The sequence below is a fragment of the Coffea eugenioides genome, chromosome 11, assembly GCF_003713205.1.
Source record: "Coffea eugenioides isolate CCC68of chromosome 11, Ceug_1.0, whole genome shotgun sequence".
Taxonomy (NCBI): Eukaryota; Viridiplantae; Streptophyta; class Magnoliopsida; order Gentianales; family Rubiaceae; genus Coffea; species Coffea eugenioides.
Genome location: NC_040045.1, coordinates 52539308 through 52555315, shown reverse-complemented (window position 1 = coordinate 52555315; position 16008 = coordinate 52539308). Strand labels below are relative to the sequence as shown.

At 38.5% G+C, this 16008-nt stretch overlaps 3 protein-coding genes and 1 long non-coding RNA gene across 6 annotated transcripts; 3 read left to right on the top strand and 1 right to left on the bottom strand.

The window, feature by feature from the left end:
• Positions 1-414: 414 nt before the first annotated feature.
• On the top strand, positions 415-4088 carry LOC113753338. Of its 3 annotated transcripts, none has more exons than XM_027297465.1 (9): positions 416-771; positions 898-955; positions 1093-1160; positions 1686-1865; positions 2140-2236; positions 2771-2880; positions 2968-3101; positions 3177-3358; positions 3781-4088. In XM_027297465.1, the coding sequence occupies exons 1-8, from the start codon at positions 517-519 to the stop codon at positions 3316-3318; spliced, it is 1044 nt and encodes a 347-aa protein (XP_027153266.1). In that variant the 5' UTR covers positions 416-516; the 3' UTR covers positions 3319-3358; positions 3781-4088. The 3 variants fall into 3 exon arrangements, with proteins under 3 accessions (XP_027153267.1, XP_027153266.1, XP_027153265.1); XM_027297464.1 differs by having other exon boundaries at positions 3776-4088; XM_027297466.1 differs by lacking the exons at positions 3177-3358; positions 3781-4088 and having other exon boundaries at positions 415-771; positions 2966-3084.
• Positions 4089-5177: 1089 nt separating this feature from the next.
• On the top strand, positions 5178-9788 carry LOC113752893 (sulfite oxidase). The gene is made up of 12 exons (XM_027296934.1): positions 5178-5366; positions 5974-6089; positions 6191-6253; positions 6337-6373; positions 6493-6574; positions 7140-7258; positions 7381-7476; positions 7739-7849; positions 7966-8067; positions 8310-8357; positions 8451-8666; positions 9237-9788. Exons 1-12 carry the CDS (start codon positions 5292-5294, stop codon positions 9351-9353), a joined length of 1182 nt encoding a protein of 393 aa, XP_027152735.1. The 5' UTR covers positions 5178-5291; the 3' UTR covers positions 9354-9788.
• A 260-nt stretch (positions 9789-10048) lies between these two features.
• Positions 10049-15147, bottom strand: LOC113753692 (ATPase family AAA domain-containing protein FIGL1). The gene is made up of 13 exons (XM_027297914.1): positions 14771-15147; positions 14279-14417; positions 13636-14001; positions 13167-13396; positions 12905-13032; positions 12662-12780; positions 12496-12588; positions 11720-11821; positions 11252-11354; positions 10881-10964; positions 10695-10790; positions 10454-10581; positions 10049-10297 (listed from the first exon to the last, which is right to left on the bottom strand). Exons 1-13 carry the CDS (start codon positions 15067-15069, stop codon positions 10196-10198), a joined length of 1989 nt encoding a protein of 662 aa, XP_027153715.1. The 5' UTR covers positions 15070-15147; the 3' UTR covers positions 10049-10195.
• LOC113753693 lies at positions 10630-11405 on the top strand. Its single transcript, XR_003465062.1, has 2 exons — positions 10630-10714; positions 10803-11405. It is a non-coding gene; the product is annotated as an uncharacterized LOC113753693 (long non-coding RNA).
• Positions 15148-16008: the final 861 nt, after the last annotated feature.

The window sequence follows — 16008 nt, the reverse complement described above, 5'->3', positions numbered from 1 at the left end:
AGTTTAAAACTTTTATAAGGTTTTGTTAGGAAAAGAAAAGAAAAAAAGGGATTTTACTCCCCTAGAAATTAATAAGTTCCACTAATAATCTGGACATTCATTCGGAAAGGGGGAGCAGGTGCCAGTTTTGCCTCAGAAGTACTGGGCTCGATAGCTCACGTACTGCTACTACATGTCGGAGGATGTATTTCAGACCCCCCCAGAACCAGAAGCTTTATGTCATATTAAAAAAAGTAGAAGAAAAATGTAAAAAAAGATGTGCTAAGTGATCTGAAAGTCAACGGCAGGAAAAGGAAATGGCGGAAAATAGTTGCCATGAGTACGGGCTGTGGTGGCAAAGAAGTCTACGTCCCTCCTCCACTCCCCTGGTTCCATGAATCATACTATATATCAACAGACTAGTCTATAGTCTATAGTCTATACTACTGTGAAAAAAAAAAAGTAGTCTCTTCCTTATCTGATGATTTGAAAATCCCAAATTCATTCCGGAGTCCATCATTTCATTCCCTTCCCTCCATGGCTTATATTCCTCTATCTTCTTCCCTCAATCTCCCCGCAGCAAAAGTTTCGCCTCTCACTCGCAGCTTTCGTGTTACTACTGCTAGTACCGTTGGCAGTAAAGAAAACCTCGCGGTGTCGTTCAGTTTGTCCTCCCTTCGCCCTAGACCGCCCAAGATTCACCGGATATTTAGATTAACGGTATCCGGAGCTGCCTCTGTTGTATTTCGAAATCTCGACGCCGATGATTTTAGGCATCCTCTCGACAGACAGGTATGTCATGGAGATGTACTCTTTCTTCTTTGTTAATCGTCTTTTATCCCACTCCCACTTATTGTCGGTGATCTATTGAGTTCCTCCCAAGTGTTTACTAGGCTTTGCGTTTTTTCTCTGCATCAGAATACTCTGCTTCTGAGAGCCGTTCCCGGTTTAAATGATATTGGAAAAGCATTGCTAGGTGCTCCTTATTCACCATTCCTGGTTTCACTTTATGATTTCGTTCTTCATGTGCTGATTTTCGCTTACGAGTACTATTAGTTAACAATCATCTACGGAACTGTTGCTGGAAGCTAGTTTGACTGCGTGAAACTGCAGGAACCGTCACAGAGCAGGTCATGCTTTTGGAGAACATTGGTACCTCAGTTCTTGTTACGGAGAATCAGGTCATTTTTTCTCTTTCAGGAATCCATTTTCCTCCACGTGTTCAAGGAAGACTGACTATTTTCTTACGCGAAATTGTTTCCTTTCCAATCTTGATGCCGTTCGAAAAAAAACTTTGGAAATCATGCGCTGTATGGATTTTGTTGAAGCCCATTGATGTGCTGCAACTGCTTTACCCTGTCATGGTCCCATTTCCTGGATGCTTTTTGACTTTTTACCTTCGCTCTTTAACTGTTGAAAGGTGACAATTGATATTTCATGCAAGTAGGCGCTCTACTCTCCTGTGTCCGACTATGTCTTTGTTTAAACGATAGGCTGCTTCCTTGTTTTACTGGATTTGATGTGACCTTAGTCATTTGTCTTGCATTAACATGTATTTCCTGTTTGTTGTTCTTAGTTTTACATGCAGAAGAATGCCATTAGCTGCGTTGCAAATTAACTCTTTAGAAAACTAAGTTGCCTAAAGGAAGAAGATTCTCTTTAACTTGTTTTCAATTGCCTAATTTGAGTGTTGTGTGTTGTAACAGCTCCCAGAACTTCATTCTTTAATGATTCAGGCCTCCCACATTTTGAACATCGAGTCTCCTGACTTGTATGTGCGTCAGAGTCCCATCCCCAATGCTTACACGCTGGCTATCAGTGGTAAAAAACCATTTATTGTGGTTCACACAAGCCTTGTGGAGCTTCTCACTCGAAGGGAGTTGCAGGTTTTCGTTATATTCTTTTTCTACAGTCACGCACATCACATCGCACACCTTATGGGTCTTTCTACCTTTGCTGGCGTATCAAAATATGTTTTATATGTGCTTTAAGCTGAATATTCCAGTTCTATGACAGGAACTCAATGATGTGATGTTCTTTTTCTTTTTCTTTTCTTCGATTTAGTTTTAAGCAATTTTTCCGTGCATATGCAATCACTCATTCAGTCACTAACTTACTCAATTAGATTGCTGACAACATTTCTTGGAATGGAATATTTAGGCTGTTTTGGCTCATGAATTGGGTCATCTGAAATGTGACCATGGTGTTTGGCTGACATTTGCTAATATTCTAACGCTTGGAGCATACAGTCTTCCAGGTACACAATTTTTATTTAAGAGATTTGACGGGTACACAAGTAGATTAGGCAGTATGATCAGATATAGGAAGCATGGTACCTACTGTTGTTTTTTCTGATTTGTGCTGTTTTGTGGTTGATAGATGTGATAATCATAACCAGTTAATTATTTTTATTGTGCTAATTTGAGATCAGGCGATCTTATTTGTCTGTCATGCTTCCTGTGTGTGAATGGGAGCTGGCATCTCCATTACTGGTTATGGACAAATTTTGCCTTTTCTATCAGTTATCTGGGCTATCTACCGGATGTCATGTCGAGGAGAAACTAGATGCTTACTTTTTTTCTGATCAGGTTTGGACTCTAAAAATAAAGGAGTTTGTTTGGATTGAAGATTATTTGGGACAAAATTTTCCTAATTTTTTGTAAGATGTGATGTAATAAAAATGTGTTTGAAAAAGTAAAGAGTTGGTCAGAAAACGCATTTAGAGAATCTTTAGAAAATTATTGGTCAAATGATATGTATCAAACAAACCAAATAATACCACCATTTACAGGTCTTGGTGGTTTAATTGCCCAAAGATTAGAAGAACAGCTTCTGCGCTGGCTTCGAGCTGCAGAACTTACATGTGATCGTGCAGCGCTTCTTGTTGCTCAAGATCCAAAGGTATAGAGATTTGGAAACAACCTTATTTGGGTGATTGGCCTAAATCATGGAATTAACTTGTTATTATATCTCATGCTCCTACAAGAGGTGGTCATCTCTGTTCTCATGAAATTAGCTGGTGGTTGCCCCTCATTGGCTGATCAACTAAATGTGGATGCTTTTTTGGAGCAAGCGCGCTCTTATGACAAGGCTTCCTCAAGCCCAGTTGGGTGGTATATAAGGTGCGGTAGTGTTTTCAGAGCACTGCATGATTTGAATATCGATACGTTGAGCTAAATGCTTATTTTCCCACTCAGAAATGCTCAAACAAGGCAACTTTCACATCCTCTTCCTGTTTTACGCGCAAGGGAGATTGATGAATGGTCTAGAAGTCAAGAATACAAACATCTTCTTACACGTGCAGTTGTGGTCAATCCTATGCAAAGAGTAGCTATATAAGGATGATGAATTTGATTACTTAAATAGTGCAAATTTACAGGTATGTGTTGGTTTTTTTTCAGTATTTTGTTGCTTCCTTTTGCCCTTTTGCATTCATAAACGTGTCCCTCGTTTTTCCTGTTCATTTTGCATGTTTTGCCTATGAGACGGGAGTAGGGAATTATTGAAGCCACTGGTTATGTATTATGGTCCTATCTGATTCCATTGTAACTTTTGAAAAGTTTTCCTTATATATTTTTTTTTGTCAAAACAACATTTTTACCACCATTCTCGAAGATCAGGTAAGTTTTGTCTACTTCGGTTCAGCGGGAGTTGAGCGAGACAATTTGTTGATCTACTGATCTTTTATCCTCGTGATGCATATCATATGTGCCCTCAGTCACCTTATTTGCGCATTGCAAACTTATGTTAATGTTTATGTTTTCATTGATGATTTTCTTTGCTGCTCCATGCATAGATCAGGCAGCTATGGCGTATACACAGGAGTCCAGATGAGTGGCTGTAGTAGATTTACTTGTCATGCAAAGCTCTGGTAGATCGATCATTGAAGCAGCTGTTCTTGACTTTTTGACTGATAGTTGTATATTATGCTAGTGAGGAATGTATCTAGTCTTGAATTTAACCCACATTTCCCCACCCAGGAAGAAAAAATTCGGGGGATGCAATCGAGGTTTGCAGTTTGGAGTTAGGGATTGTACCGTATTTGTATAGACACGACATTGTATGAACTGTTCACACACAAATGAAAAATTCGATGTTGGTGGTGTCTATTTCCTCGTCCTACCAAAGGAAGAGTCGCTTCCACTCAATTTCTAGCTCTCTCACACATTGTTTTTTGTCTTTCCTCCAGCTGACAATTATAAATGTAATGAATCTTCCGCTCATTCTAACGACAAATGAAATAGAGTCAGTCATTCTTTTCTGTAATTCCAATTTGGAAATGGGTTGCATTCTCTAGGCGAATGGGAGTGTAATATACCATATAATTGTTTTTTTTTTTTTGATAATAATATACCATATAATTGTTGAAAAAGAGCCATGAGAAAGAAGTAAAGTGGAGTGGTAACATGCTCTACATGAAATAGAAACGGGAAGCACTTAAAACCGCAGATTTAATTCCATCCTTGCTCAGTTTAACCGTATAGCTTTGACGGCTTATCGGCACTGGAATAACTGTATAGCTTTGTCACGCATAGAATATATTCCAAAAAGTTTTACTGTATGATCTTTAAATTTTTTTTTTTTTTCAAATAATAAGTATCTGAACTATGTGACTTTCTAGTTTTTAAGTCACCATTTTGCGCCTATAGTTATTGATACGTGAGGCACAGATCTGAGCTGGCGTCTGCATTTTTAGTCAAAAAATAAGCCGGAAGTATAATTTGAGACCAAAATAGTACAATTTATACATGTGATGGATCGTGCCTTGTTTGGATTGTTATTTTTAGAAGTTTTTGTAGAAAAATATATTATAATAATTTTGAAATATGTGAGTCAAAAAGTTGACTGCGAGAAATATGTTCGATCCAAAAATCACTTTCCAAACAAGGGTACCTGGACCGGATTGAATAATATATTGGTGGACCAATCCGACGGCGCGGAAGTTGTAAGATGATCGATGATCAAATGTAATACTAGTGAGAGTGCGAGACGAGTAGGAAAGAAAAGGATACGGCATTCGTGATTCGTGTCGTCCAAAGCTGCTATGCTGGCAGTGGTAGGGAATGAATCATGAGGTGTCCGTCCAAAGCTGCTATGCTGGCGGTGGTGGGGTATCCTGTGGCATAATTCCTCGTCCTCTTCTTCTTCTTCTTCTTCCCTCGTTAAAACCCAAACATCAACCATCCAACAAACAGCCTTATTCATAGTAACATAAGAAAAAAAGAAAAAAAAGAGGTACTCCTCCTCCTACGTTTGTTATCATCAATTTCCCTGTCCTGGGATCTGCGATTGGCGCCTGCCTACCGATAACAATGCCTGGATTAAGTGCACCTTCTGATTACTCTCGAGAACCCCCTCGTCATCCCTCTCTTAAAATCAATTCCAAGGCTAGCCCTTCTCTTCTCTTGTAATTTGTTTTGTGTTCGTCTTTCTTCCTTCGATTTTTATTTATTGGCTAGTTGTTTGAAGTATTTATTAGTGAAATGCCTTTGTATATCTAAGGCATTTATATTTCCCTCTCGTATGATCGATTCTTTCGTCTGCAGCACCAAGTTCCTCCCCCCCCCCCCCCCTTTTTTCTCTCTTTCTCTTGAATTGCAAACCTGAAGCGGTCTTGATGGTCGTAATCGGTAGTAGTTTCCGACGTTTAAATCAAGTAAATTAGCATCCTTGTCATGCTGCATTAGCATGCTTCGGAGGTATTCCTCCATTATCTGCTAAGTAGACGTCTTATTCATTCCGTTGATGGGCTCTCCAGATGGTGTGCTTGGCATCTTATAATACTACAAAATCAGTAAACTTGGAATATGAAATTGTTGATAGTATAGTTTTCTATGTTGACTTTGGCCATTTATATGAATACAATTGGTTTTGTGGGATGTTGTTCGGTCGAATGGATAGTCATCCTTCTTCTTCATTTACACTTTAGAGTTCTTCACAATTGTTTTCTGAAGCTTTTGAGAATTATAAGATCTGTTCTCATTCTTGTTTCAGGAACCCTTCAATGCTGAGCCACCTCGCTTAGCTTTGATTTCCTCTTATGTGACCCCTGTTGATTATTTCTACAAAAGAAACCATGGCCCAATACCGATAGTTGAAGATATTGACAGGTCTATCCTTGTTTCTCTCCATTTTCTCGCGCAAGTGGTAGATAGAATGTAGTGAATTATATCTCACATCCCTCATTGACTCCTCTTGTTCTATTGAGCAGATATTTCGTTTCTATAAGTGGTTTGGTACAAAATCCAAAAGACATATTTATGAAAGATATATGGTAAGTGATAGGCTAATGGTGGATGACTTATAATACTTACATTATATTCATGGGGATGAAGAACCTTGTCGTTTAATTAACAGGAGTCTTCCAAAATATACAGTCACTGCCACTTTACAGGTCATTCCTTTGTTTTTTTTTAATTTTTTATATATGCCATTTTTATCTTAATTTTCATTTTTCAGAAGTGATTGTGCATACTAACTGTAATTTATTAATGTGGTGTTTCTCTTTTGCAGTGTGCTGGTAATAGGAGGACTGCCATGAGCAAAACCCGCAAAGTGAAAGGAGTTGGCTGGGATGTTGCTGCAATAGGAAATGGTCAGTGGATGATGTTGCATCAACTAAACTTTTCTTTGGATACCATGATAGTTACCACATTGTCAGTGTATCTTTTCAGAGCTCTCTCTCTTTGTATTCTTATGAAACTTAAAGCATACTTATCCTGACTGCATCTCGCTCAATTTCTGTATGCAATTACGATTTTCCATTATCATCTGTGCATGTGTTCTTTGTTAGAATGGCTTATTGATGGAGCCTTTCTTTAACATTACCATCTATTCATTATCATGCAGTGTTGATCCAATTGAACTGTCTAATCGGGCCAGTCCTTCCTAAACCTTTTTCTTTTAAAGATTTGGTGGTTGCATTACAGTAGTTGCCAGTTTTCAGTTTCAATGTATTCGGTGAAGATCGTCCAACAGGAAATTTTTAAAGAGTAGAATGACCATGAGTAGTTAGCAAAAAAGAATATGTCCACAATGACACCTTTCCTTTTTCATTTTTTCCTCCTGATGCCTAATGGGAGCATTTTTAAAAAGGAATTGATACTCTTGCGCAGAGTCTCTTCATTTATGCATATCTCTTATGGTTTTTTGTGTTTCAGCTGTCTGGGGTGGTGCCAAACTGACAGATGTTCTTGAGCTTATCGGCGTACCCAAGTTGACAAGTGTTACTCCCTTAGGAGGAAAACACATTGAGTTTGTGAGCATAGATAAGTGTAAGGTGATTTTGTTAGCCTTCATTTTACTTTCGCGAAATTTATCTTTTTTCAAAATATTCCCTTCCACTGGTTGATTAAACTGTTTGGTGCTAATAATTTACATGATCGAATTATATTCTCATAGGAGGAACATGGAGGTCCTTACAAGGCATCAATTCCATTATCTCAAGCCACAAATCCTGTAGCTGATGTTCTGTTGGCTTATGAGATGAATGGGGAGGTATTGTATGCACTAGAATGTCTTAAGTTAGATTTTAATTGGAATAAACTTCACTATTACTCTGTAAAATGTATCCCATCATAACATTCAGTCCCATATATGCTTCCTTTAATTAAATTATGTCTTGCAATGTTGACCAAAAAATTGAATAAGACAAAAAAAAAAGAAAAGGATTTTTTGTGGCTTTCAATGATTGAATTTTGGCCGGGAGGTTAATATGATAAATTATCTGACAATATTATTGGTTTGCCACCATCTAAAGCCTCTGAACAGGGATCATGGCTATCCATTGCGTGTTATTGTACCTGGTGTTATAGGTGCTCGTTCTGTCAAGTGGCTTGATTCCATCAATATAATTGCAGAAGAATGCCAGGTTAGGACGATGGCTTTCAGTTCAATGCGATTATGATTTTGGCTTGGCTTTTAAATATGTTTTTTTCTTTATCTTATTCTCATTTCTCTTGGTTGACTGGTTTTTGTACTTTACAGGGATTCTTTATGCAGAAGGACTATAAAATGTTTCCACCTTCAGTTGATTGGGAGAATATTAATTGGTCAACCAGGAATCCCCAAATGGATTTCCCTGTTCAGGTGATTGCCCGATGCAGTCCTTTATTGATTTATTGTCCTGAGGTTAGAAGAGTTGTGCTCCAAATAATTACAAGAAATTCGATTTTACCGTATGCTAATGGAGGGTATCCTGAAATAACTATGTATATTATCATATTAATGAAGTGATGCAATTCTGATTATCAAACTGTTATCAATTATTAAGATCTGGTTGTTGGATGATTAGAGTTCTATTGACCTGCTTATTGTTTTGCTGTTGACAGTCTGCTATATGTTCTTTGGAGGACATAAATTTCGTAAAGCATGAAAAGGTTGGCTGCTTCTGTTAACAGTATACTCAGTTAGGTTGAGCTGCACAGTTTCTGTTTTATTTTACTGTATACTTGCATTGTATTTCTTTTCAGATAACAATAAAGGGGTATGCAGTATCAGGAGGCGGGCGTGGCATTGAGAGGGTAGATGTATCTATTGATGGTGGCAAAACCTGGGTGGAAGCTTCCAGATACCAGAAACCTGGTATTCCATACAATGCTGGAGATTCTTGTAGTGACAAGTGGGCATGGGTGTTTTTTCAGGCTGAGGCTGAAGTCCCACAAAGTGCTGAGATAGTGGCCAAAGCGGTGAGCAAAACGTTTCTCATTATTTAGCTACTTGGCTTCTTTGTTTGAATATCTACAAAATTTTATGTTGTCACATAATCCAAGTCATGCGCGTGAACAATAAGATCTTTTTTATGAGAAGCATGTCACGATTATACAAATGGTCCATGTTTTTTGCAAGGTGATGCATAGTGCCTGGATGTGTTCTTAATGAACCCATTTGGTTTTTCGTATATGATCCTAGCTAGTGCAGAGATCAAAAGCGCCAATATCCTCAAAATTTGCATCTGTGCAGTTTGTAGAGGTGGTGACCTGTCATGCCTGCTCGATCTTTGTTCTTTCGTAGGAGATCTAGTTATACTTTTTAAACAAAGTCATTTTATTGATGGGAATTCATATCTCTTAGTTTCTTCAGTAGTTGAAATTGAATTGTAAGGTGAAGAAGGAATGTCAAATTGCATCGGAGAGATGCATTAGATAACCTGCAAGCTAGCTTCTGTGTCTGACTTTATAATCTTTGTTGTTGTAGCTTTTTAGTCATTGATTTGGGGTGTCAAGACTTCTCATTATTTACAAGTCATCTCTGACCAGGTAGATATAGCTGCTAATGTCCAACCTGAAAACGTTGAAGTTATTTGGAATTTGAGAGGAATACTAAACACCTCCTGGCATCGAGTTCATGTCCGCATTGGTCACTCAAATATGTAGAAGCCAGCAGAATAGAAGAGAGTAGCCAAAAGCCGCCATTGTTCTAAGCTGTATTCTTCCACGTTCACGTTCATCGCTTGGGGATGATGTCAAAGATAGTGAAGGATTCTGGATGCCAGCCAGTAGGTGGAGCCGTTCGATTTACAGTAAAGATTGCATCTGTAGCACTCATGTGTCTTGAGTTGTTTCTGACCTCTTCTCCTTTTGAATTAATGATGGGGTTAGAATTTGTGTAAACTGCACTTCGTGGCTTTGGCGAGATGAGATTTTGGAGGTCTAATTTTGTTTTGTTATTAGAATTGTAAAGTACTAACAAATTTAAAATTGAGACGACAGCACCAGTTGTTTTATTTGTGTGGCTCTGTTGGGGTGTTTCATCAATTAGGGCCCCCATGATTTCCAGTAGCCAATCTGTTTCACTCGAATTTAGACTTAGCGTCCTTCTCGAAAATGGATTGGGCTGCAACATCCACAATTTTTTATTTTTATAAAAGGCTCAGCGCCGTTTGAATGTGGTGGTACTGACGCGCAATAATAAAATTGGTGGGGCCAATGGAATCGTGACAACTATCCCAGGCAATTTAGAACCTACTGTAATACTAATCGCAGAGAGTGATGTGAACGATCCTCTTCATTCTCAAAAACACTAGAGATCGCTGTTAGCACAAGTATTATGCAACAAGTACGCTCAACAGTATCACAAGGACCTTGTGCCCCAACCTATCACAATTTCATTCACAACGTAAAATTGAGCTTGGATTCTGTCAAATTCATAATGAAGTTGAAACTACTAACACAGTTCACAATTTCTAGCTTCTACCCACATAAACGGTACTGACCTTCTACAATGCTAAGCTTCCAAATTGCTTATTCCACTCCTCGTATATACCAAGTTCATTCGAAGAAACAGAAGGCCTAACCTCCTGAAGTGCATTCTCAAAGTCCTATAGAAAACCAAAACCACAAAAAAGATAATATTCCTTTCATCCTTGAGGTTATTAAAGTGCCATTTTTAAACTGTACAAGGAGGCAGTGCAGCGAGATTTATGTATTCCTAGATAGGTTCTGTTCTTTAATTTTCTCTATGTGCTGTAAATTACCTTAACTGTTACGGGCCTCATATCCTCCTTTTTCAGCTTTGTGATTTCAAATCCCCGAGTAAGTGCCTCTCTCAGTGGGCCCATTGAAGCATCCTTCACTAAGTTCTTCATGTCAGATCCCGAGTACCCTGAGAACATGTAAAGGGGAGGTAGGTAAAAATAAAACAGCATTACTACACGTTTTAGGTCCCAAAATCTGAGGAGAAGCTTATATTGCAATCAACAACTTTGAGGCACAGACCTTCAGTCAACTTGCATATGGTACCAATATCTTCCCTTGAAAGCTCAAATAGTCCATCTTTCTCTAAGAGATTCTGCACTATCCATGCTCTCGCTTCTTCATTTTCAGATATAGAAAGTTAGAAAGAAGATCAAAGATGGAAGGGTTCTTAAGAGAATGACAAAAACTGGTGAATCCTGCACGCACCTGAAGAAGGGAGTGGAATGTAAAGCCTTTTAGCAAGTCTCCTTCTTGCAGCTTCATCAAGTTCTTGGGGTCTGTTTGTTGCTCCTGTTTAAGTAACAGAATCACCTCTGTTACTTCTCATAAAACAAGGAAACAAGACACAATATTGCCCTCGAAGAAGAAAAGCAATTGCACTTTTACACAAGCCTGAAGTCCGCCGACTACCATGAAATCAAGCAATCATGTGTAGCTTCAATTACAATGGTTGCAGAGTTGAAAAAGGTAACATATGTCAATAGTCTACATACTTGAATATGCATATTTTACCATCTGTTTGCTTCTTAGTGGTGGTTTGCGCTACCTAAAATCTTGTTTTGGGAGTTAAACATTACCTACAAGCAGAATTTGTTCACTTCCAGTATCAAAGCCTTCCATTTCAATCAGGAATTGCGTCTTGAGTCTCCTACTTGATTCATGTTCACCTTCAGACTTACGCTGAAAAGATATACAAGTTCTTAGCAGAGAGAATACTAGAGTTGAAAGAGACCCAAGCTTGACTCCCTGATTTCTGAAATATGGCAAAACTCCAATTGCTTGTAGTTAACATGGGACTTGGATAAACTTTAGAAAACTTGGACTGAGCATGTGGGCCTCAAAATTTGCATAGAATGAAGTTTCAGTGAAGTTGAAATGCATAATCCATTTTTACAAATTTTGAAGCCAAGAAGTAGTAAACAATATTATTTCTTCTCTGGAGAGTGGAGACGCAATCAACTTATGCTGATCCATGTTAAAAGAACATCTCATTTGACTCAACATAATTATCCCAAAATGTTCTCTTCTTGGTTGAAAGTGAAAACCTGAGATAGAAGTGAATCAATTTCATCAACAAATATAACAGCTGGCTGACGACAACTTGCAACACCAAAAAGTGCCCTTACTAACTTTTCACCCTCACCAATCTGCAATCACCAATTGATGGAAATTAATCGCACTGCGTATCTTCATAATCTTGCAAAAGTATTACTAGAGCAATTGTAAATGAATATGACATAACAAAGCAACCACTTCCATTTGTTTTTTTTTTATTGACAAAAATGTTTGTTCCAATAGAGCTGGAAACAACAAGTATCTACATTTTGGCCTGTTATTCACAGCAATAAACAAATTATTAAAAGGCTGTAGGGTGTCTGGTTCCTCCCCAAGAAGGAATCACATAATCAAGTACAACTGAATGTAACAAAAAGGACTTGTCAATCATTCTCTACTTGGGCTACATTTAGTGAGGCCTAATCTATTACTGTTAATTTATAGATGAAAACGAAAAAAGTGCATACATCACTACTAGGAAAGATTCAGACCAAGCATCCACCGTATTTGCCCACTCAAAAGTTTGAAATCCATGACACAAACAGGTTTTAGACTAGGAGAACAAGATACCCAGCAAGTTTTAATTTCAGAATTAATTTCAGAATATCAACAAAGGCACAGGATGTCCAGATACTTTTAATTGTAAAAATGCACTAGTGACTTTTAACAATCCATTACGTGAAAGTGATCTTTTTCCATTTTCTTGTGTGCTAAACGTTATAATCTTATTGGATGATCAGCCTGAATTGTACTAAAAGAAACTCACCCACTTGCTCGTCAAAGAACTGGCAGATATATAGAAAAATGTAGCTTTAGCCTCTCCAGCTATTGCTTTCCCTATCATAGTCTTACCAGTTCCCTGTGGCATCATAGAATGACAAATCAATACTAAGAGGGTCAATCTCTTTGGAGTAGGTGAAACAAAAACTTACTGGAGGACCAAATAGAAGAAGACCACGTCCAGGGGAGCGGCAGCCTCTGAATATGTCAGGACGTAGTAAAGGCCAAATGACCATCTCAGTCACACATTTTTTAGCATGATCCAGGCCGGCTAAAGAGTTCATAGGCAATGAAATAGATAACATAAACGCAAAGTTATCTCTCACATTCTGTAGTAACTGGTTATCCAGAAAAATGAAGATGAAAGAATACGAAGAGAATGGGATCCAACTGACCTATATCATCCCAACGAACATTTGGATCACGATCCATTATTTCATTGCTTACATGCTCAATAAGGCGAGGTTCTAAATTCCTCAGTTTCTCAGGAAGCTCACCATCAGGACCACACAACAAGTCCAAACTAGAACATGTGTGTGTGTGTGTGTGAGAGAGAGAGAGAGAGAGAGAGAGCAATCTCAGTTATTCTAGCTGGTTTCATAGAGAAAATTAATTTATTGTCTTATCATAAAATGAAAGCAAATTTATACTGCTAACCATTTCTTGGTTGAATCATCCAATGCATCTTCACTCTTCCCAGCAATGCGTGAAGTTACATTACCAGCACTATTCCCATTGGATTTTATGGGGGGAATGAAATTACCACGGATGCCACGGCGTGGCCCATAGGATCTGACACCATAAACTCTTGCAGCATTATCATTTTGTGGGGAAACTGAAGCACTAGGCGATCCAGTTAAACCTCGCTTTTGCCTTGCCTCCATTTCCTACAACAATGAAAAATCACCAAAATGGGCATCAGTAGATGAAGTCCTCATGTGTTCCAAGGAAAAGGTTCCTGTGACTTGAATCGATTGATAATGCAATAAATTGTTGTTCAAAAAGATCTGAATGGTATGACAACTACAACAACACCAATTAGCTACGACATAGCAGACCTATTTAGTTCCAAATCAATATTAGCTACATTAATAGTACAGAAGCTGTACAGACACCAGAGAAATACCAGTTTCATTCTAGCAGTAACAAATCCATTGCCAGATATATCATTCTCAGTTTCTTCAGCACATGATGGGGATTTTGTGTTGTTGGTTCTTGGGCTAGCAACTTCCATGTGCAGCCTTTTTGGATTAGAATTGTGTGCACATGCTCTTTCTTCATCTTCAGCTTTGACATGGACATGCTGATTCTTTGGAAAACCATGAGTTGGGTGAGCAGTTTCAACAAGAACACAGTCCTCTGAGCTATTCTGAGGTGCAAAGCTACTACTTTTTGCCTTGGAAAGATTTCCATACATGTATGTCAATTTTGTCTGCATAAGAGGTTTCGAGGGTTTGCAGCTTGATTTCTGCACACTGTCAGCTTGATCTCCCTGGAAAAAACAGTTCTTCCAGTAATTTCTTAAGTTTTGCAACCATAAATTGTTTAAGAATCACTGATACATGTGCATATGAAAACAAAAAGAGTTCAAAAAGGTGGTGGCCACTGGCCAGTGGGATAAAAATAATTCAACAAATGGTTGCTGCAAAGAAGTAAGAACATGTACGCAAAGCAACGCTGGTAAAGAGATAGATGGGCTGTCAATCTACAAACACACCAGCAGACTATTGAGAGCAATTTAAAAACCATCAAGGCTTCATTTTGTTTACCAATCCATTCACAGCTGATCCCTTAGATTGAAGCCGAAGAGCTCGAAAGTACTTGGACTGCATAATCTTCTCAATATTGATGTCTCCTCCCTTGGTAAATACAGAGCTTGGCTCTCTGCCTGCTTGTTGAAATACTTGGCTGAATCATGACAAACATAAACCAGTGGTTAAGCAACTGGAACTTTAAACAAACAAACAAAGGGTAGTTTGTTACAAGATCTATGAAACTATTCATCCATGTTCTCTGACTAATAGTTTACTCCATAAGCGAATTGATTAATTCAGTCCACAAATTTTATTGACCCAAAAAAAAGAAAGAAAGAAAGAAAGAAAGAGAGAAAAGAAGGAAATCTCCTTTATGATATGAGACGACGTCCAAAAAGGCCTTTCAATTTCAATTAGTGAAAGAACAAGGAAGTAAGGCATTTTCATGCCGAGGGCGCTGACAGGTGGGAAAGAAGTGGATAAAAGACGAATTATTTGAGAATGTACCGATCGGAGGAAGGAAAGAGAGAATTTCGAGCCGAATCGAGCTTAGACAGAGCTTCGCGGCGAATAGGGCTGATGAAGGCCTCATCAACGTCAGAATGACAACGAGAATCGAGGAAGCCGAGGAGTCCTAGGGCAAGTACTTGAGCCCGAAAGTAATCTCCATTTTCGAGGGCGACATCGGCTCCGAATAGGAGAGAATGAAGACGCTTGAGGTTTACGTCCACTTCTTTTCTCCAACTCGATTGCCAATTAAACTGCGTTTCCATTTTCGTCTTCTCCTCCGACGTCACAGTAGCCATGGCCGCTGCTCACCTATTTTTCGTCTCCCTCTCTCTCTCTCTCTCTCTCTCTCTCTGGTAGCCGTAGTCTCTACTACTCCACTGTCCCGCCAGTTTTGTCCGCGCGCACCGCACATAAGAGGTTTCGAAACAAAGCCCATCCGTCTCCGTAGTCCGTACATACATATGCAGCCAGAACGTGGCCCAACCAAAATTATGGAATACCTTCCTAACCCGGCTCAGTTCTGCTACTTATTAGTAGCAATCATTCAGAAGGAATTTTTTTTTCTTTTTGGAAAATGTTATACTAGATTTTACTCTCTATGATCATTTTGGGTTTCAAACAAATTTATTTTTGTTAATAGAATAAAACTCATCCATAGAGGGTTTTGTGAATCCGAAATGCCCAAAAAAAAAAAAAAAATCCCTAGTTCTGCACTAAAATATTACGACTGTTTTTGGATATTAATAAATAGTATTAGTAGCAATATTGATCTCATCCTAGAAGAAAGAAGTTAATTTTTATATAAGTATTTGCTTCATAGATTATGAGGATTTATTTCTTTGGCTTTTAATTTTCTTAGAACCCCTTCAAAACTTCCCAGACCTTACCCCTAGTCCTCCACAAATCTAAACAGCCTTGAAAGTAAAGGCGTCTTTTCACTTCATTTTTGCAGGAATGATAGCGTACTAATTTGCACAATCACCAAATTCATCACGGCAGTGAAAAATGCCGTCCGACGGCATCATGGCACCTGAGTAAACCCCTGTTCCAGCCGTAAGACATTTTTAAAATCCAGCGATTCACGTTTGTTCAAGCCAAAAGACCTTCGTCCAATATGATAATTGACAGTTGCTCGGACATTACTAGCAGCATAACACAGAACCTCTTATTTGGGTATAACTATAAGCCAGGTAACCGGAACATCTTCACTTTCTACAAGAAAATATATTTAAAAA